The sequence below is a fragment of the Jaculus jaculus genome, chromosome 9 (assembly GCF_020740685.1).
Source record: "Jaculus jaculus isolate mJacJac1 chromosome 9, mJacJac1.mat.Y.cur, whole genome shotgun sequence".
Taxonomy (NCBI): domain Eukaryota; kingdom Metazoa; phylum Chordata; class Mammalia; order Rodentia; family Dipodidae; genus Jaculus; species Jaculus jaculus.
In genome coordinates, this window is record NC_059110.1 from 90,070,796 (window position 1) to 90,093,392 (window position 22,597).

The 22,597-nt window shown below is 39.9% G+C and overlaps 1 protein-coding gene across 3 annotated transcripts in view; it reads right to left on the reverse strand.

The window, feature by feature from the left end:
- Myo1d (myosin ID) overlaps window positions 1-22,597 on the reverse strand; it is a 394,397-nt gene that overhangs the window by 139,862 nt on the left and 231,938 nt on the right. For all 3 annotated transcript variants that reach the window (XM_045158229.1, XM_045158230.1, XM_045158231.1), the window contains exons 18-20: window positions 19,748-19,892; window positions 19,055-19,159; window positions 12,156-12,269 (exon numbers count right to left, since the gene is read on the reverse strand). In XM_045158229.1, coding sequence (XP_045014164.1) covers window positions 12,156-12,269; window positions 19,055-19,159; window positions 19,748-19,892 — 364 coding nt within the window. The remainder of the gene's footprint in view (window positions 1-12,155; window positions 12,270-19,054; window positions 19,160-19,747; window positions 19,893-22,597) is intronic.

Consider the following 22,597-nt stretch of genomic DNA (forward strand, 5'->3'; position numbering starts at 1 on the left):
CTCAACTAAATAAATAAAAATGAACAACAAAAAAATTTTTAAAAGCCAACATCACTCAACACAGAATGCTGGAGAGGATGTGGAGAACTCAGAACTTTCACATAGTGGAACAGCCACTTCGGAAAAACCCATTTGGTAGTTTCTAACAAGGTTAAACAAATGTGTTTTCACTCTAGCGAGCTATTTACCCAAGAGAAACACACACACACACACACACACACACACACACACACACACACACACCCACACACCCACACACACATGAATGTACACAGCAACCAAATGTCCATCAACTGGTAAATGGACACATAAAATGCGCATTCAAATATGGTATACCTACACAGTGGAATATTACTCAGCAATCAAGCTACTGATATCTAGAACACTGGTGAATTTCAAAAATAATATCCTCAGTAAAGGACTCAAAACACAAAACAATACCTATTGTATGACTTTATTTGTATGGAATTTCCAGAAAAGGACAAACTATAGACAAGAGACAAGGTCAATGTTGTATAGTACTAAAAGTATGAGTGGAGATTTAGTGCAAATGAGTATGTGATAACTTCCTGGGGAAGCAGCAATGTTCTCAAGTTCGATTATATGATGATGATGATGCAACTGCATGAATTCATTCATTTATTTAATTTATTATTTTATTTAAGACACACACACACAGAGAGTGAGAGAGAGAATATATATGAATGGATATGGGCATGCCAGGCCCTCTTGCCACTGCAAATGAACTCCAGACATATGTCCTACTTTGTGTGTCTGGCTTTACATGGGTGCTGGGGAATTAAACCTGGGATGGTAGGCTTTGCAAACTAGCATTTTTATTTTTTATTTTTTTGGTTTTTTTTGAGGTAGGATCTCACTCTGGTCCAGGCTGACCTGGAATTAACTCTGTCATCTCAGGGTGGCCTTGAACTCATGGCGATCCTCCTACCTCTGCCTCCCGAGTGCTGGGATTAAAGGCGTGCGCCACCATGCCCGGCCAAACTAGCATTTTTAATTACTGAGCCATCTCTCCAACCCAATTGCATGGATTTACTAAAAATAATTAGGCTCTGCCATGGGTGAATTTTATGACATGTAAACACATTAGTTTGTCATAACAAAGTGACACATGCTGAATGCTAGATAGCTTAAAGAGCAAAAATTTACTTCCCTGCACTTCTGGTGACTTCTTCTGAGATCACTTTCTATGGCTACTCTTTCTTCACAAGGTCTTTTCTTTGTCCTAATTTCCTTGCTACTCATATGCGTAAGGCCCACCCTAATTAACTTAATTACTTTTCTTTTTTTTTTTTTTTTTGAGGTAGGGTCCTACTGTGTAGTCTAGGCTGTTCTCAAGCTTCTGGTCCTTCTTAGTGCTAGGATTATAATGTGGTCCACCATGATTGGCCAAAGACTTAGTAATATTTCCCCTTCCCACACTCCCCATGTTGGGGATATAATCCAGGCCTTCTTTATGCTAGGCAAGTGTTCTACTAATGAGCTACATCCCAGCCCTTAATCATATTTAGTGAGTTTTTAATTTAATCTTTTTGGCATGTGGTATGTGTATGGTATGATATGTGTATGCACATGGAGGCCAGAGGATAATGTTGGATGTCCTGTTGCACCGTTCCACTTTGATTCCTTGAAACAAAGCCTCTTACTGAATGTGGTGCTGCTGGTTTTGATCAGACTGGTTGACCAGCAAGTTTCAGTGACTCTCTCGTCTCCACTCCCCACAGAACTGGGGTTACATGAATGCATGGCTACATCTAGTTTTTTTTTTTTTTAATTTGTTTTGTTGTTCATTTTTATTTATTTAGTTGAGAGCAACAGAGAGAGACAGAGAGAGAGAGAGAATGGGCACCCAGGGCCTCCAGCCACTGCAAACGAACTCCAGACGTGTGCACCCCCTTGTGCATCTGGCTAACGTGGGTCCTGGGGAATGGAGCCTTGAACCAGGGCTTTAGGCTTCACAGGCAAGCGCTTAACCGCTAAGCCATCTCTCCAGCCCATACATCTGGTTTTTTATATGAGTTCTGGGGATCCAGCTCAGGGTGAATCAGCCCTTATCACTCCCTTATGCTTGCACAGTAAGTGTTCTTGCCTACCAACACTTTTTTTTTAAATTTGTTTTTGCAAGGTAGTATCTCATTCTAGTCCAGGCTGACCTGGAATTCACTATATAGTCCCAGGCTGGCTTGAACTCACAGCAATCCTCCTACCTCTGCCTACCAAGTGCTGAGATTAAACGGATGTGCCACTACTGGCTCCCACTGAAACTTTTAAAGAATCTGAGGTGCTGGCATTAGTACTTTAACACATGAATCATGGATAAGTACAATTTAACCCATACAGTAAATTATTTCCAATGAAGTTGGGAGTTCAGTGAAAGAGAGATGGAGGGCTGGAGAGATGGCTTAGTGGTTAAGTGCTTGCCTGTGAAGCCTAAGGACCCCGGTTCGAGGCTCAATTCCCCAGGACCCACATTAGCCAGATGCACAAGGGGGCACATGCATCTGGAATTCATCTACAGTGGCTGGAAGCCCTGGCGTGCCCAGTCTCTCTCTCTCTCTCTCTCTCTCTCTCTCTCTCTGCTGCTCTCAAATAAATAAAATAAACCAAAAAAAGAGAGATGGAAATGGGGGCAAAAGAAGGTAATGGGAGGGAATTATGATCAAAACATATACTTATATAAAAATTACCAAGAAAATACTTAAAAATATGTTGTCCCCTTCCCAGAGTTAGTATTATGGAAGGTGGTAACAGGTTGGGCTGAACCACGGCTCTGTTATTCTATCTTCCTAGAATAAACTGCTTTTGGATGAAAATGAGTGCAATCACAACAGACAGCTTTCAGGCAGATGATTTATATAGATTATTATGATACATCTAAGTGAATGAATTCCTTCCTACTTTAAATTTGAATTTGCTACCTGTGGTGGTTTGAACATAAATTATCTCCCACAGACTCATGTGTTTTAATACTTTCCAGTTGGTAGTGCTATTTGGGAAGTTTGTGGAGCCTTTAAGGAGGTGGGGCCTTGTTGGAGGAAGTATGTCACTGGGGGTGGTCCTTGAGGTGTTAATAGTCCAGCATCATTGGTGCTTTGATTTACTTCCTTTCTGCTGATAGGAAGATGTGATGCCAACTTTCTGCTCCTGCCATGCTCCTCCACCACATACCCATAACAGAAACTTTGTCTTGAAACTGTAAGCCCAAATAAACCCTTTGCATTCTGGGTGTGGTGACACATTCCTTTAATCCCAGCACTTGGGAAGCAGAGGTAGGAGGATCACCATGAGTTCGTGGCCATCCTGAGAGTACATAGTAAATTCCAGGTTAGCTGGGCTATAGTGAGACCCTACCTCAACACAAAAGAGACCCTTTGCTTCCATAAGCTCCTTATGGTCAGTTCTTTTATTCCACTAATAAAAGAACAACTGTTACACTGTAGTTTTAGAAAAAAAAGTCAGCATCACAGGTTAGAAAAGGGTTTTATTTGTGTATTAGAGTGAAGTATTGTACTGAAAGAGACCAAAGAGACAAAACTAGCAAATACCATATAAAGAAATAATTCTATTTTTTTGGATATCTAAATATGAACTTACAAGGGTTTTGCTCTTTTTTTAATGTTTAAAAGTTATTTGAACAACTGGGGAAACTTGAGTTTGTACTAGGATAGATAAGATTATAGAAAAATTAATTTTCTTTAAATATGAAAATGGCATTGTGGAGAAGAAGAATGACTTTGTGCTTTGTTTGTGGGAGATTAAGATATATTAGTACTTTAGAGGTCAAGCATTATAAAAAATATGTAAGTCAAATATGGCAAAAACCAAAGATTGGATCTAGGCAGGCACATGAATGAGCTATCCTTTCAATTTCTCTGTACATTTGAACATTTTCATAAGAGAGGGGGAGAAAGTTAAGAGTTGCCAGTGAACTCTGAGGGACCATAAGGCTTTCAAGTTAGGAGAGGCACTCCTCCAAGATTTCCTTTATATTTCTTTCCTTGCTATCTGAGGTAGAAAATGACTCTTAAGATCTGTACCCATTCATAGCTCTGTAAGGAGGAAAACATGGTTGGTATCTACTTCTCTGCTACATGAAGTTTAGGATGAAATACAGACTTTAAAACAATTTTAAGTCTGGACATGGAGGAGTTTTGGGAGTCTGGTTGGTTACCAACTCACTGAATATAAGACCTCCTGTAATAGGAGTAGCAATCTGGTAACCCAGAGCTGATGCCCTACAGACACGCTATGTTTTAGCTTGTATGACATTTTGTAGTTAGTTTGTAACATTTAACAGTTTGGAGAGTTCACTTGCAAAGCCAACTTCTCCCCAGCTCTGGTCAGATTTGGCATGGTTGTCAGGCTGCAGTGCCGTGGCGGCTGTGAGGGACAGCACACAGGCTTCCTCTGTCTCTGTCTCTGTCTGACTCCTAGAACCAGATGGCCTTGTCTCCACCTTGGTTCTTGGAATTGTATCCAGAGCCGAGGACAGGCCAGGCAAGTCCTCTACCTGCACAACACACCAGTCTCAGCAGGAAGTTGCTGCTCCAGATAGGATTCCTTTATTACTATCCCCAGAACTCTTTCCCTTCATGTTGTGTGGCAAATACCATTGAGCCACATCCCAGTGGGATGGAATCAACTTGAAAGGAGGGAATCTGGGAAGTTATTACGATTTTGGAGTTCATACACATTTGTCCATTGTAGTTAACAGTAATTGGTGCAAGGATAGCTAGTAGACCAACAGAACGCAGTAGAAACCAGAAAAGGACATGTGGACACTTGGTTTATGGTACAGCAATGATGTGCAATGGGGAGAAGAAGGCCTCTATGCAACACATATGTCCTGCCTCCCCCATAAATTACCACTGATGTGGCACTTCAAAAAACCCTATATATATATATATATATATAGATAGATAGATAGATAGATAGATAGATAGATAGATAGATACACACACACACACACACACACACACACACACACACACACACGCTACAGCTGGATGTGGTGGCACATGCCTTTAATCCCAGCACTCAGGAGACAGAGGTGGGAGGATTGCCATGAGTTTGAGGCTGGCCTGGAACTGCAGAATGAGTCCAGGTCATCCTGGGTTAGAGTAAGGACCTCCCTCAAAAAAAAAAAAAAGGCAATAAAAATATATACTACCAGAGCCCAGCATGGTGGCACACACCTTTAATCTTAGCACTGAGGAGGCTGAGGTAGGAAGATCTCCCCGAGTCCAGGCTAGTCTGGGCTACAGTGTGAGTTTCCGGTCAGCATGTACTAGAGTGACACCTTACCTCAAAAACAAAAATCCCAAACTCTACAAAACAATTCATGCTTAAATTAGAGATCACAACAGAAACAAGACTAGTGTCATGCAAAGTTCAGGTCAAGCCATTTTTAATTTTCTTTTGTTTTTTGAGGTGGGGTCTCACTCTAGCCCAGGCTGACATGGCATTCACTATGTAGCTTCAGGGTGGCCTCAAACTCATGGCAATCCTCCTACTTCTGCCTCCCAAGTGCTGGGATTAAAAGGTGTATGCCACCACACCTGGTAGGTCAAGCCATTTTTAAAGACAAACATAAAATCTCAAATGAATTTAAATAATTATACTTAAAACTAAAGCAGTTAAAGGACCTCATATCAAAATTCTAGAAAAAGAACTACTTAAAGAATGGAGAAAGACAGGTATGGTAGCTCTCCCTGCACTTGGGAGGCTGAAGAGAAGACCGGAACAACATAGTGAGACAGGTTATCATTCACAAACTAACCAACGAACCAATCAATAAACTCCCCAAAAAGAAAGAAGAAAACAAACAAACAAAAAAAAAAAAAGAGCAGAGTTGATCTGGAAGGAGATGGGAAAAAGCACCCACCATCATAGTTAGGGACACAGGGAGAGATAATATCTGATTACTGGAGGTGCTTTTCTTGCAGGCCTTTCTGGAGGTCATGGCTAGTTAGCAGACTAGCTTCCCCTATTCAAGTGCCTGTCCTACTGAGGTCAAAGGCTGCCCTTCTCTGAGGAATGGTTGAGGCTGCTTCCCTTGCAGAGGGGTCAATCTTCTCCAGACAGCTAGCTATAAAGCAATCATTACTGTAACATCTCCCATACTGTAGGACACAGCTTCACACACCAATGTCTTTAAGTATGATGTTGCTATCTCCCCTCAGGCTTGAATGATCAGTTACTTCTTTTTGTCAAAAATTAATTTTTATTTATGTATTTGCATGCAAGTACACCATGGCCTCTTGCAGCAGCAAATGAATGCCAGAGGCTTGTGTCATTTTGTGTCTGCATTACATGAGTGGCTTGGGAGTTTAATCTGGAGCCAGCAGGCTTGGCAAGCAGGTACCTTTAAGCCCTAAGCCATCTTCCAGCCCCTTTACATCTTTGTTTCTCTTAGATTAACATCTCTCTTCTCATGCTCCCTTTAACTTACCTTTTTACTAGTGTGAAACAAGCATTTGATGGAGAGCGCACATCTCAGATAAAGACCTTGATGAATGTCTGCAATGTCTACATCTGTGCCTTTCCACCAGATCGACCTTCTAGGCATTCCCGCCCCTGAAAGATACCTCATTTGGCTTGTTTGTCTTGCTCTTCCCTTTGCCTGGAATACTTTCCCACAAGTGAACACAGGGTTAATTCCTTAACACCTTCAAGTCTTGCTTAAATGTCATCCTCACAGGGAAGCCTGATTATTCTATTCAAAACCACAATATTGTCACACTCTGCATCTTCTCCCATAATCTTATTTTTCCCCTTATCATTTTTATGGACTATATACATACATATATTTGCTTTTTTTCCAGTGGAGAGTAGTGAGGGCAGAGCCTGTGACTGTTGTGATCTATGGATTTACTAATATGTCTATTACTATTAGGCAGCAGTGAGTTAGGAGGTATGAGGATGCTGAAATTGGCTGGATGCTTCTGTGGCACAATAGATGTAGACTGCTTGGCTGGATAGGAAGCCACCCATGCTGAGGGTTCATGAGTGCAATTTTAGGTCCTGCTTGACAAAGACTGGGATCCTGACAATTGAAGTGTCGGTTGAATCCAAGGGCTTATGAATACTTGATGAACCTGCCCTATTTGAAGCATTTTTTCCAAATACTCCTTCCCACTGGGAAAACTTAATGACTTCCCTTAATATTCAGCATGATCTGGGGACCCAAGTCTAAGCATGGCTTGAGCCTTGGGACAATAATCACAAATAGTAGAAAGAAGAGGTTATTCATATCCCAAATAACTTATAGGAATTATCCATATCATACTAGAAAAGTCAGGAAAGGTTCTGCATAGATTTGCAAGTGTTTGACAGAAAAAAAAATACAGATTTGGATCATGAAGAATTGGTTGCTATGGAGAGGTGGATATGGTGTCCAATATGCTATTGTAGGATGAAACCTACTGTATGCTGGGGAGCTGATTCTAGCCTGGGGCTAGGGTTGATCCTTGCTGCCTGGCAAAGAAAAGGTGATTGTAAAAAGATAAAAGAGGGCTGGAGAAAAATGGATTAGTGGCTAAGGGAGTTGCCTACAAAGCTATTTCTCTAGCCCCACTTTATTTATTTATTTATTTTGTTTTTTTGAGGTAGGGTCTCACTCTAGCTCAGGCTGACCTGGAATTCACTCTGTATTCTCAGGGTGGCCTTGAGCTCAGGGAAATCTTCCAACCTCTGCCTTCCGAGTGCTGGGATAAAAGGTGTGCACCACCACGCCTAACTGTTGAATTATTTCTCACTTTATAATATTAGACTGGCCCAAGTTCAACTGTCCAGCACCTATATAAAGCCACATATGTAAAATGGAGCATGCATTTGGAGTTCATTTGCAGTGGCAGGAGGTCCTGGTATACCCATATTTACTTTTTTTTTCTTTCAAAATTATATATATATATATTTAAAACAATAATGGCATGCTCAACACTAAATGAGACATCTCTATCACATCCTCCAAGGCTCAGGGACCATTGTGGAAGAAGTGGTAGAAATAATGTAAGCACCAAAGGAAGGGGAGGAGTGCTTACAATACTGTCTTCCTGACACAAAGTGGTCTTGGTATTCATGACTTCACAGTGGCTACCTACATAACACCTGCAAGACAGGAGGAAAACAATGATGGCATCAAAATAGAAGACAGACTACTTGGAAATAAGAAAGGATTCAGTGGAGGGGGATATGAGAGAGTGTCAGGAGGGAATTATGATCATGGTATTTTGTCTATATGTATGGAGGTTAATAAAAAGTTTAAAATCTATCACTTACTTATCTGTCTACCAATTTGTTTATAAGGGTGCCAAGGTCTCTTACCTTTATAAATGAATAGCAGACAAGCAAACCACTTTTTGTATTTGGTTTTACCTGGATGTTGGGGAGTTATACTTGGGCTGGTATGTTTTGTGAGCAAATGCCTTTAATCAAAAATCCAAGCATTTATTTATTTATTTAATTTATTTTTGCAGCTGAGTTTCACTGTACACAACCTGCCTGGGACTGTTACCCAGGTTGGCCTCAAACTCATGGTGCTACTCCCACCTTAGCATGCAGAGTACGGGGTTAAAGGCACAAGCTACCACACCTGCTTTTTTTTTTTTTTTTTTTGAGGAAGTGTTTCACTCAAGCTGTGGCGGTTTGAATGTAAAATGTTTCCCATAGCTTTCCAAAGTGTCTGAATACTTAATTCCCACTTGGTGCTGTTTGGGAAGTTTGAGGAGCCTTGCTAGAGGGAGTGTGGCACTGGGGTGGTCTATAGTCCAGTCTCACTTGGTGCTTTTATGTCTTCTCCTTCCTCTCTGCTGATGTAAGATGTGATGCCAGCTGTCTGCTCTGGCTATGTCCTCCCAACAGAAACTTCCACTTGAAACTGTAAGTCAGAATAAACTCTTTCCTTCCCTAAGATACTTCTGGTTGGGTATTTTGTTCCCGTGATGAGAAAGTAACTGATATACTAGCCTAGGCTGACCTGGAACTTAACTCTATAGCCCAGGCTGTTCTCAAACTTACAAAAAACCTACTTCAGCCTCCTAAGTGTTAGGATTAAAGGCATGAGCCACAAACCTGGATGAATTTTTGTTTATTACTATTATTATTTTTAAAACTTTAAAAAATATTTTATTTATTTATTTGAGAGAGAGAGACAGAGACAGAGAGACAAAAAGTCAGATAGAGAGAAAATGGGCATATCAGGGCCTTTAGCCACTGCAAACAAACTCCAGATACATGTGCCGCCTTGGGCATCTAGTTTATGTGGGTACTAGGGAGTCAAACCCAGGTCCTTTTGCTTTGTAGGTAAGAGCCTTAACCGCAAAGCCATCTCTCCGACATGGAACATTTATGTTTTTGAGGGAAGATCTCATTATATAGTACAGACTGGCCACTATATAGCCTAGGTGGGTTGTGAACTCTGACCCTTTTGCCTTAGTCTCTTGAGTAGCTGGGATTATAGGTACAGACCTGGCTATGGTTGAATAGAAACTGTTTTCTTTCAGTCTCTCCCAGCTTCTCTGCCAGTATTAACTAGCCCCATTCTTTCTTTCTTCTTTTTTTAATTTGCAAGAAAAGAGATAGAGAAAGCAGATACAGACAGAGAGATGGGCACACCAGGGCCTCCAGCCACTGCAAATGAATTTCAGATGCATGCCCCACTTTGTGCAATTGATATGTGGGTACTGGAGAATTGAACCTGAGTCATTAGGCTATGCAGGCAAGCACCTTAACTGCTGAGCCATTTCTCCAGCCCATCATTTCTTTCTGTAAAGAGTTCCTTATCTTAAACTTTACTATTGGGTTGGGCTGGAGAGATGGCTTAGCAGTTAAGCCACTTGCTTGCAAAGCCAAAGGACCCAGGTTTGAGTCTCCAGGACCCATGTAAGCTAGATGCACAAGATGGTGCATGTATCTGGAGTTCATTTCAGTGGCTGGAGGCCCTGGCATGCCCATTAATATTCTCTCTCTCTCTCTCTAACAAATAAATATAAATAAAATATTAAAAACTTTACTATCAATTTCAAAATATTTTATTTGGTTTGTTAAAAATATATTTTAGGGCAGAGTCTCATTTTAGCCAAGGCTGATATTAACTTCACTATGGAGCTCAGTCTGGTCTCAAACTCATGGTGATTTTCCTCCCTCAGATTCTAGAGTGCTGGGATGAAAGATATGCACCACCATGCCCAGCTTTCAAAATGCTTTAATAATAAAATATTCAAGCTTAACATCTGTCATATTTGCTTCATATTTAAAAAGAACTGTAGATACAGTTGTAAGTCCCCTTTTGCATCCAACTTGCCTCCTCCCAAAAGCAGACCCAAAGCAAAGGCTGATGAAGATGTGAGACTGATCTAGGAGGTGAACAGACAGTGGTAAAGAAGGGGGAGTGGTTCAGGATGAAAGGGATGCTACTGCTATGGGCACCACAGCTTGCTCTATAGGGAAGCTCTGGGTAATTGTCTTGGGTGCTAAGTGATGGAACTGGAGCATTTACAAATCCACACCCATTATTCACTGCACTTCTAACCATCTGTGTGTAAATGCAAGGTGAATTCTGTCTGAGGCTAGCCTCTTGACAAAGATGCTGGACACTGGAAGTTAGGGTGATGTGTGCAAGTATGACATGGGGAAACAAAGGCACATGGGCATAAGACTGAGAACATCTGCAATAGCATGGATCCATTCTGCCAAGAGCTATGTTTACTATAAGAGTTAAGTATTGTAAATTTTTATTATATATGATACTATTAAATATCATTAACAATTATGGGGGAAGCAATGACAATAAATAAAAACTTATTTAAAAATTTTTATTTATAGTCAATGCATAAAAGGAAGATAGTTTAGAAAAATAACTTCAAAGTATTAATGATTTACTGATTTATATCATGAACTTGATGAATTTTTCCTTTAACAGAAAATAAGGGAAAGAATTCAAAAATTCAAAAATTCATTTTTGATTGGTTACACACTTCCTTAGATTTTGACATTTTTTATTTCTTGTCTGGTCTCAGCTCTTATTGTATGTAAGCTTACATATTATTAGACTTATATTGTGGCTGATACATATATTTACAAGTCTTGCCTAAGAAGCCTACATATAATCTAAATTGTCTTAAATATCATTCTCTTCTTAGCTGCAATTAACTGGCCTTTCTGTTAAAAAGAAATGAGGATATGATGTGATGAGATGGGGTAAGATTGAGGAGGGTGCCACAGTGAAGACAAATCTCAATCCTGTCTGTGACCTGGGGTTACTCACAAGTTCACAAGCCGGTCAACAAAGCTATCTTCTTTATTTCTTATTACCCAAAAGACTCCTGGTGTAACAAAATAAAGCCATAAAACAATATGTTTTCAATTCCCTTTAGCAGGGACCAAAGGGATTTAAAATAATCTCTATATAATATTCCTCATATATCCTAGTACTGCATAAACACAGACTTCCCAGTGTAAGAACTAGCAACGGAAAAGCTGTCTGACAAAGGAAAAGGCTGAGCAGTCCAGTAGGATCTCTCTCAGAATCCAAACAACCATTTTTAAGGCAGACACTGTTAAACAGGAAAAATTAAAACAACATTCATCTGGGTATGAAGATACCCACCTGTGGCTCTAGCTACTCTGGAAAACCACTTCAGTTTGAGTTTGAGACCAGACAGAGGAACATAGTAAGAGCCTGTACTTAACACTGGCAACCCAAATAATGAAATCTCATTTTGAGATTCAAGGAGATACACACCAAATGTCATGTTTCCGGTAAAGATGATTGCAGAACTTGAAAATTCAGTTATAACAGTGAAAAAAAAAATAGAGTGGATTTAGATCAGAGATCACATAGCTAGCAAAAAAATGCGTTTAAAACATATTGGTGAAAATAATTTCTGGAACTTGTATACATTTTACATTTAAAAGAGCAGTAATGGGGCCAGCTAGTCTAGCCAACTTCTGGCCTGACATGTACTGGTACATGTACCTCCCCTCCTCATACAAACATGCATACCCACATGCACATCAAACATATACATACTTTTTTTATTTAAAAAAGAGCAGTGGTGTTTCCACACTGTGGTCACCCTATTGGTCCCTGGACTACAAGGCCCAGATTAAGAGTCTTTTCTTTGTCATGTACTCACATTGTACAGAGGGATGGTCTTCATCACTTTGTACTGCTTAGTGGGATCCATTTTATATAGGTGACGATCAGTCACAAAAATTGCTCGGTCCTCCACTTTACTAAATCGGTTCACCTGTAAGAAGAGAATCAATGGATAAGCCATGGTATCTTATCAGAAAGGAAATCAAGTTGTATCTGGAAACATCTAGGCTCAGAAGTAGCTGAATGTTGAGATACATTCTGTGGCAGATGGGTACCAGGTATGGCACTCTATTGAGTGCAATAAATGATCTCAAAGGAGTAGCATTTTCCAGCTGTTTAGAAGTAGGCAATTGATATTTTATAGCTTAACTTGGAAAATGTAAAATTAAGGAACTATAAATATGTAACAAACACCATCAAGAAAGTGAAGAACTGGAAATGGTGGTGCATGCCTTTAATCTCAGCACTAGAAGGCTGGGGTAGTTGGATCTCTGAGTTATAAGCCAGCCTGGGGCTACAGAATGAGTTCCAGATCAGCCTGGGCTACAAGTGAGACCCCACCTTGAAACAGACCCCCCCTAAAAAAATGAAGAAAAAGAAAATAAAGGCGAACAGACAAACCTACAGAATAGAACAGTTTTGCAAATAATATAAAAGGACTTGCATCTAGAATCTGTAAAGAACTAATTCTACTCAATAATTAAGATAATCTAATTTATACATTTTATACCTGAAGCCCTTGCTATATAAGAATCTAAGAATAGTATATGGAGGTGAAACAAATAAGGAGCTGGTGAAAATAATTTTATATAATATAAAGAAAATAAAAATAATGACATGAAAAGATATACATATGTTTCCATAGAGTGCTACTTTATTAGAAAAAGAATCAGAGTATGCCCCATTTGCAGATAAATCTTTTGCCTAAGAGATAAAATTAACCATAGTACAATGTATACATTGTGGCTAGATATTTAATTAGGATATTTCAATTCTAGATTTGAGTACTATTTCAATCAAGGTACCTAATATTTTATAGTTAATCTTGTTTAATAGAAATATTAAAATAATCATTATAGGGCTGGCCAGATTGCTCAGTGGTTATGGCACCTGCCTGAAAAGCCTAACGACTATGGTTTGATTCCCCTGCTCAACACCAGAAATACCAGATGCATGTTTGGACTGAATACTGTTTATGACAATCACTATTCATTAGAGTCTTTATTTGGGGAGATACAGAGCATTCTCAAAACAGTCATGGCTTGTTAGTTGTGGCACCACAGTAAGAGCCAGGGTAGACCACAGAACCACCCCAGCTGAGGAGGGCTTATCTACTGTCATTGCTGGACTAAAATTTTTTTAAAATAGATTTTTAAATTTATTTATTTATGTGTGTGAGAGAGAGAAAGAGAGGGAAAGAGAGGGAGGGAGAAAATGGGCATGTCAGAGCCTTAAGCTACTGCAAATGAACTCCAGATGCATGCACCACCATGTGCACCTGGCTTTTGTGGGTCCTAGGGGATTGAACATGGATGGGTCCTCAAACTTTGAAGGCAAGTGCCTTAACTGCTAAGTCATCTCTCTCCAGCCCTCTAAAAATTTTTGAACCACTACAGTTCCATGCTTCTTAGTGACTAGAATAAAAAGCAAGTAAACAGAACAAAACAAAAATAAAAATTTCCCACCCCAACTAGAAGGCGTATCTGTGATACAGGTCTTCTATTACATGAACACATACATAGATGCATATAAATATATATCCCTTTCCCCCCTCTCCCAAATTCTTCCTTCCAAGATATTAATAAAGAAGTTAGAGATTAATTTGAAAATAACATGTGTTCTAGGAGGCTATCATATCATTCTGCCTTGGGACAGGCACAATGGGACACAGCATAATATTCTGTTATGGGTAGGATGGAGCAAACTGAAATTCAAACTTGACCGATTTTTTTTCAATCATCTCCTGTTTGCCTCACTGTTTTAGAGATCAGTCAATTGTCTAAATGTTGACTTTATAACCAAAGCATATTTTTCAGTCTTCATGACAGAAAATGGTATCTACAGGTAAGAGTAAAGCAGAGTCTACATGGTAAGTAATTCATGCTCTTGGATAACTGTTTCAAACAGCATCTGTTTTGCCAAGACATCTGCCTGGCACTTCTTAGGAGACTGAAACACTATGAAGATTCCTTATCAGCTGTTAAGAACTAGTCTGTAAGCACCAGACTTATGTGAACCATTGTTAAAAAATGTCCCATGGTCCAGTCAGTTTGAGAAATACTGTAAACCACAGCTTCTGCAAGGATATTCATAACCAAAAAGATCTCACAGGTGCTGAGAATTCTGCATCAACACAGTATGCTTAACCCAGCATCTCCAAAATACATTTGCTTTACAGAATCCTTTTCCAACATCCTGTAATATTCAACAAAACAGTTTCTGTGAAGACCATATTGGAGAACACTAATTATTTATATCAATCTTAGAACACATACAACAGAGACCAACTAACATTGAACCTGAATAATATGCAAACATAATGGAATCATATTGAGAAACACACAAATGTGGTACAAAAGAATGTAATGAAAAAAACCTTGTTGTATAATTTTACAAGGTCATTCCAGAGTTGAAACAAATAGTCCACAGGTCTCTTTTATGATATGCCCATAAAGTAAACTAATAAGCAATGAGAGAAAAATCCCTCAAAATAGCAACTGTACTGAGCTCTGCTTAGAAGTATTCTTTTATATGAATAAAATGCAATTTCTAAAGAGAGCACACATCACAAATATTTACCTTCTGTTTCAGCTACTCAAACCCTCCTTTAACATCAACCAAGTGAGTGGGAAAGATGTCAGGTCTAACAACATAAAAGTCTCAGCTTACCTTAGCTATATCAACATAGCAAAGGAAAAGATTCAACAAAAACAGTTAAATCCCAGCCTAATTCAATTATGGCACAGGAACACTACTTTTCTTTCACTTAGGTTTATAAAGTAATGAAAAACTGGATCACATACTCAGTATTAGATAACGCCTCATCTTGTTTCTTTTACCACAAGCTAAAATCCTCACCAAGAAAAAAACCCCTACCTAAACACTTCAAGTGATCTGTTTATAGGTCCAGTTAGTTCCATAGGGGTCAGAGACAAAGCTTCTCCCACAGAGTCAGAGCAGAACAAACACAGTGGGGTGGTGGAAAGAACTATTTGCAGCAGTCTCTCACCTTAAAGAATGCTTTATAACTGTGGTTAGTGGAAAGTGGCTGTTTCAAAAAGAATTAAAGAATAAAGAGGGCTCTGTGGAAGTATACCGTTTGCCTTGATGTACTTTGTGATTGAAAGATTCTACAAAGGGCACTATCTAAGTTGCTGTGTGAAGTGCTTTGTACTGAACTTAGAAAAACAGGAGCATGAATAAGAATCTTTCAGTTTTTGGGCTGGGGAGATGGCTCAGCACTTAAAGGCGCTTGCTTGTAAAACCTGCCAGCCTGGGTTTGATTCATCAGTACCCAAGTAAAGCCAGGTACACAGAGTGGCACATACATATGGAATGTGATGCATCATCTCTCTCTCTCTCTCTCTTCCCTCCTTCCCTCTCACAAACAAACAAAATGTCCTCACTAAAATGACAAACCACCACACCAGGCTTTTCTGCAGCAGATTGCATAATTAACAGAACCAGCCAACTCAATGGCTTCCATTTTAATTTGACTTCCCAGACATGTTGACACTAGAAAGTATATGACTCACTGTAGGTATAAGACTCATGGACATGGTACACTCCTTGCTGTATTCACAAACTGGAAGTATGACTTAAGGTTTTTGTATGGGTGAACCTGATTTTAATAAACCTTTTCTTGATTATCTTGTTAGCGTAGGTGCACTTAATAACCATCTTGGGAATTTGTTCTCCATACAGCTCTCCATTCTCTTCTACTCTGTTCTGCAGGTCTGCCTTGGTCTTTTCCAGCTCTTGCTGAAGTCCACTAGGATCTGAGGAGGCTCCCTTGCTCCCCTACACACTGGAAATCCCTGAGGCACTAGGTTGTCTAATGGTACCATTCACCTCACCTCACCTCACCTCTTCTTTTTCCCTCTTTTTCTTTCTTTGTGCTGAGAGGTACACCAGGGCCTCACACATGCCAGGCATGCACTCTGCCTCTGAACTACACTTATGCAGCTCATTTCACTATTTCTCTGATTCCAGGATCCTTGTCTTTTCATGCTGATTATGTAAAAACCACTGTTTCTCGCTTCTGTGAAAATGCATGCCCCCCACTTTTTTTTTTTTTTTGAAGTAGGGATTCACTCTAGCTCAGGCTGACCTGGAATTCACTATGTAGTCTCAGGGTGGCCTCAAACTCATGGCAGCCCTCCTATCTCTGCCTCTGGAGTGCTAGGATTAAAGGCGTGTGCCAAGTAGACTTTAAAAACACCCAACATGCCTAGGGAATTTTGTGGAAGAGTGGTCAGAAAGATTGTTAGAGCCATAAGTTGGGGCATTATGCACAGAGACATTGCCTCTCCCTCATATCTGACTGCTGCTCCTGCAATGCACCACTCACAATCCCCATGGGATGCTCTGCATCTCCAGTGAGGAGGACCAGGGATGAGGAAAATGATAGTGCCAACATGTATTGTTTACATATTAAGTATGTCCAGAACTAATAAGAATAAATTACAAAATGCATGTTCCCTTCTCCTCCTATAGGTGTCCTTTTCTCATTCATTTAAACACCCTCATTGTATTGCAGTATTATTGTGTGCACTCACAACTTATTAAGTCAGTCATCTTTGGCCTATTTCCATTTTTTTATTTTTGGTATTAAAATGCACAAACTCATACATATACCTGTCTTTGGGTACTTGCAGAAATGCATTTGTAAGCTGAGCATGGTGGTGCACACCTTTAATCCCAGCACTCGGGTGGCAGAGGTAGGAGGATTGCTGTGAGTTCGAGGCCACCTTGAGACTCCATAGTGAATTCCAGGTCAGCCTGGGCTAGAGTGAAACCCTACCTCGAAAAACCAAAAAAAAAAAAAGGAAAAGAAATCCATTTGTAAAGTAAACCTTGAGTTGTGAAGTTTTTGAGTAAAAACTATGGACATTTAAAATTTTGGTATGTTCAAACTGTCCACTCCAAAAGAATGTATCTTATACTCCTAATGTTTCTCTAAATTCTTAAATATAATGGCTACTGTTTTATATATATATATACACATATACATATACATACACACACACACACTATTTTATTATACTATATTATATTATATAATATAAAATATATATATTATTGCTGCTGTTGTTGTTTTGAGGTAGGGTCTCACTCTAGCCCAGGCTGACCAGGAATAACTCACTATGGAGTCTCAGGCTGGCCTCAAACCCACAGAGATCCTATTACCTCAGACTCTTGAGTGCTGGGATTAAAGGCATGTGCCACCACACCTGGGTTTTATTTTATTTATTTATTTTTTAAAAATTAATTAATTAATTAATTAGAGATAGAAAGAGGGAGAGAAAGAGAGAATGGGCATACCAGGGCCTCTAGCCACTGCAAACAAACTCCAGACACATGCACCACCTTGTGCATCTGGCTTATGTGAGGCTTGGAGAATTGAATCTGGGTCTTTAGGCTTTGCAAGCAAGTGCCTTAACCACTAAGCAATCTCTCCAGCCCTTTATTTTTTAAAATTTTATTTATTTATTTATTTATTTATTTGAGAGAGAAAGAGGCAGAGAGAGATAGAATGGGTGGTGCCAGGGCCTCCAGCTGTTGCAAACAAACTCCAGTTGCATGTGCTACCTTGTGCATCTGGCTTACATAGGTCCTGGGCAAGGTCCTTTGGCTTTGGAGGCAAATGCCTTAACTGCTAAGCCATCTTCTCCAGTTCTAGCCCTTTACTTTTTAAAAAGCTTTTTATTTATTTAGTTGAGAAAGAGAGAAAGGTAGAAAGAGAGAGTGTGTGTGCGTATGTGTATATGGGCATACCAGGGCCTCCTGCCACTGCAAATGAACTCCAGATACCATGCTCCATTTTGTGCATATGGCTTTATGTGAATACTGAGGAACTGAACTCAGGTCGTCAGGCTTTGCAAGCAAGTATTTTTAACCACTGTCATCTCTCCATCCCACCAATCATATTTTTTAAAAACAGTAATAGTATAGCTGGGCGTGGTGGTGCACGCCTTTAATCCCAGCACTCAGAAGGCAGAGGTAGGAGGATCCCGTGAGTTCAAGGCCACCCTGAGACTATAGAGTTAATTCCAGGTCAGCCTGGACTAGAGTGAGACCCTACCTCGAAAAACCAAAAAAAAAAAAAAAAAAGTAATAGTATCTGTATAAAATGCAGTAGATGTAGATGTATGGTATGATGGTGTACTTTTTAGTGCCAGTACTAGGGATTCTAAGGTAGGAGGATCATTGTGAGATGGAGGCCACCCTGGATTACAGAGTGAGTTCCAGGTCAGTCTGAGCTAGTGAAATTCTACCTCAAAAAAACCCAAACAAACATCTAAAAAGAAAAAAAAAAGAAAGGAAAGGAAAAAGAAACAGTTATTGGTGTGGTGGGGAGCATACCTAAAATCTCCAGCATTTAGGAGGTAGAGGCAAGATCAGGAGCTCAAGGTCAACCTTGGCTATATTACAAGTTTGAAGCTAGACTTAGCTACATAAGATCCTGCCTCAAAGATAACAAACAGAAAAAGAAATAGTCATCAAAAATTACCCTTTCCCTTGGGTAGAATTTATAGCCTAATTCAAACTGTATGTAAGCCATCTGAACATTGCCTCAGTGCTAATGGGCAAAGCCCATAGATGCCGAGCGGGCTGCACACCATGGCCAGGTCTTACTGCAGGCCCACTTAAGTGAGTTTCATCTCAATCAGCCTTTTCTCCAACATGGTTTGTTTCAAGTTTTCCTTGCCTTACCTTACGGACATGACAGGAAAAGAGGATGTTCATGTATTTGTCCTTTCGTTTCAGTTCATTAGCAACGGGGACAAAAGTGCCTGAGGTTTGGGGTGTATCTGGCTTCTGAAAGAAAAAAGAAACAGTGAAAGGAGAATGCTTAGCATTATAGAGGTAAAGGTGCTTTTCCAGTTGCTTTACAACTATACTTATATAGTTTCACATGTATATATTTTATCTCCAGATGTCAGGTTAGTAAAGGGTTCTTATAACACCAAAGGTCCTATAAAAATTTGAAATTAGAGAATGAGAGAGGATGAAATGGAGCTTTGGGAATCATATAAAGATAGTAGTTAAAAATAGTGGCTGAAAAATTCAAGAGAACGCTTAAGTGGTCAAAGAACACGTTATATAGTTCATCTAATACATACGGATACAGTCATGAGCCCTTTCCAAGTGGATAAAGCATGAAATATTGTATATTTAGGAGCAACAAAAATTTTAAATTCAGAGCCTCTTATAAACATTGGTATCTGAAATTACTATATTCCTCTGAAATATTTTTTTTAGTACTGGGGATGGGTCTCAGGGCCTCATGTATGCTAGACAAGTGTACCTGTATCGCTCCTCCTCTTTCTGTAACTTCTTAGAGAAACATTCTTATCTTTCTTTGTAAAAAGAGCACGAGTGGATTCCATGTTATTCTGAACTTACCGAAGCAAGATAATTGCCTTCCCAGGCCCTCTGGAGCCCAAGGTCAGCTCTTTGTCCTTTTAACATTTCCATGGCTGCAACCTTTGCCCTAACCTGAGGCAGGTCTGAAGCAGGTATGCTCTTGATGAGTTGGGATGCTCGCCATCTATAAGCAAATAAACAAAATATACAGGCCTTAGAAAGCCAATATCATCATTCTCAAAAAGAATGTAATCAGTAGTAGAGACCAGACCATGAGGGAAGCAACAGAGGGGAGGGTATAGTAGTTAAGGAAACAGATGGGCAGAACACTAGGTGGGGAAAAATGGTCTCAGAGGAGGGAATGGAGAAGAGAAGGGGGTGGGATGAGGGTTAATCAAGACTTAAGATTTAAGAATAAGCCATAGGTAAACCTACTTCTTCACTAGCTAATATATATGTTAAAAAAGACAGAGTTTGTGGATGTGGATAATGTTCTGCCCAAAGGTCACACATTGTTATTAGAAAAATTTTAGTGCCGGGGTGGGATAACTTCCAATGAGATACATGCCAGGGAGGCCCCTGATAGCCCCCAAATATTATTGGGTATTGTCAAGTCTCTTGGTTATACACCAGAACTAGATTACAAAACCCTACTGCTGAAGGCTCCACATGCTTGGGCCACAGGTCACTGGGAAATCAAGCTGAGCTGAGCTGGTAGCTTCCTCCCTGTTGACTAGCTGTCAGGATGCTGGAAAGAGTTATGCAGTCTGTTGGGAGAGAAAAGTCATCAATGGCTTTAACTAGCAGTGTGTTATGGCTGGACAGCCAGGCCAAATGTACCAAATGGTATAATGGTGACATCTATTACAGGGGAAATCAATTGTTCTCTGATTGGACTTAAAGTTGGCTCTACAGGAAGGAATTCCTGCCTGGTACTGAAAACCTAATGAAAAGCCTATGGCTTGGAAGGTCATAAGCCTGGTGAGGGGGGGACTACTACTGTTCTCTGGCTAAACTGATATATTATGCCCACCAAACTGCCTTGTAAATACTTATGTTTATGCCCATATATTTAATTTATTTATTTGAGAGAGAAAGTGTGTGTGTGTGTGTGTGTGTGTGTGTATGAGAGAGAGAGAGAGAGAGAGAGAGAGAGAGAGAGAGATATGGGGGGGGGAGAGAATGAGAGAATGAGAATGAGCTACCAGGGCCTTGATGATTGTAAACAAATTCCAGACACATGTGCAACCTTGTGCTTCTGGCTTATGTGGGTACTGGGGAATTGAGCCTGAGTCCTTAGGCTTCATAGGCAAGTGCCTTAACTGCTAATCAATCTCTCCAGTCCTATGCCCATACATTAATTCTACTCTCACATTTGGTTAGGCAAACTTCTCTTTTCAGATGGTGGTGACCACTGGGGTGACTCAAAACTAACCAAAGTGCAAAGAAGTGACAGCAGTGTTCATCACTAAATGATACATCTACCATAAAAGGTGGAAAGAATGTAAGAGCCAAAGGAAGGGGAGAAATGCTTATAATACTGTCTTCTAGATGCAAAGTGGCCTAGATATTCATGACTTCACAGTGGTTGATCTACCTACACAAGTCCTGCATAATAGGAGGAAAAAAATGATGACATCATAGCCAGGCGTGGTGGCGCATGCCTTTAGTCCCAGCACTCGGGAGGCAGAGGTAGGAAGATCGCCATGAGTTCAAGGCCACCCTGAGATGACAGAGTTAATTCCAGGTCAGCCTGAACCAGAGTGAGACCCTACCTCAAAAAACAAAAAACAAAACAAAACAAAAAAAGATGACATCAAGATAGAAGAGAGACTTGTTGGAAAGAAGAAGGGATTCAGGAGGGGAAAATAAAGGGTTGTGGGATCAGGTTATGATCATGTTATATTGTATTATCTATAAAAATTATCAATGAAAGTTTTAAAAATTCACACAAAAAAGAATTTAAGCTGCTACTCATTAGCATAGAAGCAACTATACTATACTAAGAAAAACAGGTAAAATGCCTACAAACTGTACAGTTGTTGAAGTAAGGTTTACGTAGGAATATTTTGTAAAATTTGTTTCTGTATGCCTTGAAAACAACTAGAACTCGGTGACTCATATGCTCTCATAATATAAAGTTTAACATCCCTAATCTAAAACAAAAATCAGATATCCAAAATGTTCTGAAATCTAAAACTTCTTGAGCACAGCTCAACCAGTAAAATCTGTATAAAATTCCAAAGTCTGAAAAAGCTCTAACATCAAACTACTTTTGACTCCCCAGCATTTTTAATAAAAGACTCAAAGTCTTTGTTTATATTTAGGAGATGACAGCATGGATTCATTACCCCTTCATTCAGCTATGTGCTAGGTACTTACTGAAGTACACAGGGTTTTTAGGCAATGGAGGCTCAGAAAAAAGCACCAGACCAAGGTCCTTTCTGTTAGATGCTTATATGGAGGAGAAGAGTAACCCACAATAAAAATGTCTGTGTTATGGGGATGGAGACTTGATACAAAGAGATGAAAGACTAGGCAAGGAGGGTGGGAAGTGCCTCAGAGGGAAGGTGAGGTGTCTATATGGGTGGCCACAAAGGTCCCTTTGATAAAGATACATGAACAGAGACCCATAGGAAGTAAGAAGACAGACAAATGGACACTTGCATAGCAAAGTACAAGAAAGGCAACACAGTACAGAAGCTCTGAGATGGAGACTACTTGGTGAGTTGTCAGGGAAGCCAGGAGTCCTGTGAAGCTAGAATGGCATGGGATGGGGAGCAGGAGGACAGATCAGAAACAGAGCCAGAGCTGGATCCATAGATCTACTCTGAAGGAAGCCAGAAGCTCCTGAAAGATACTGAACATGGAGGGAAAGTGATCAGAGTA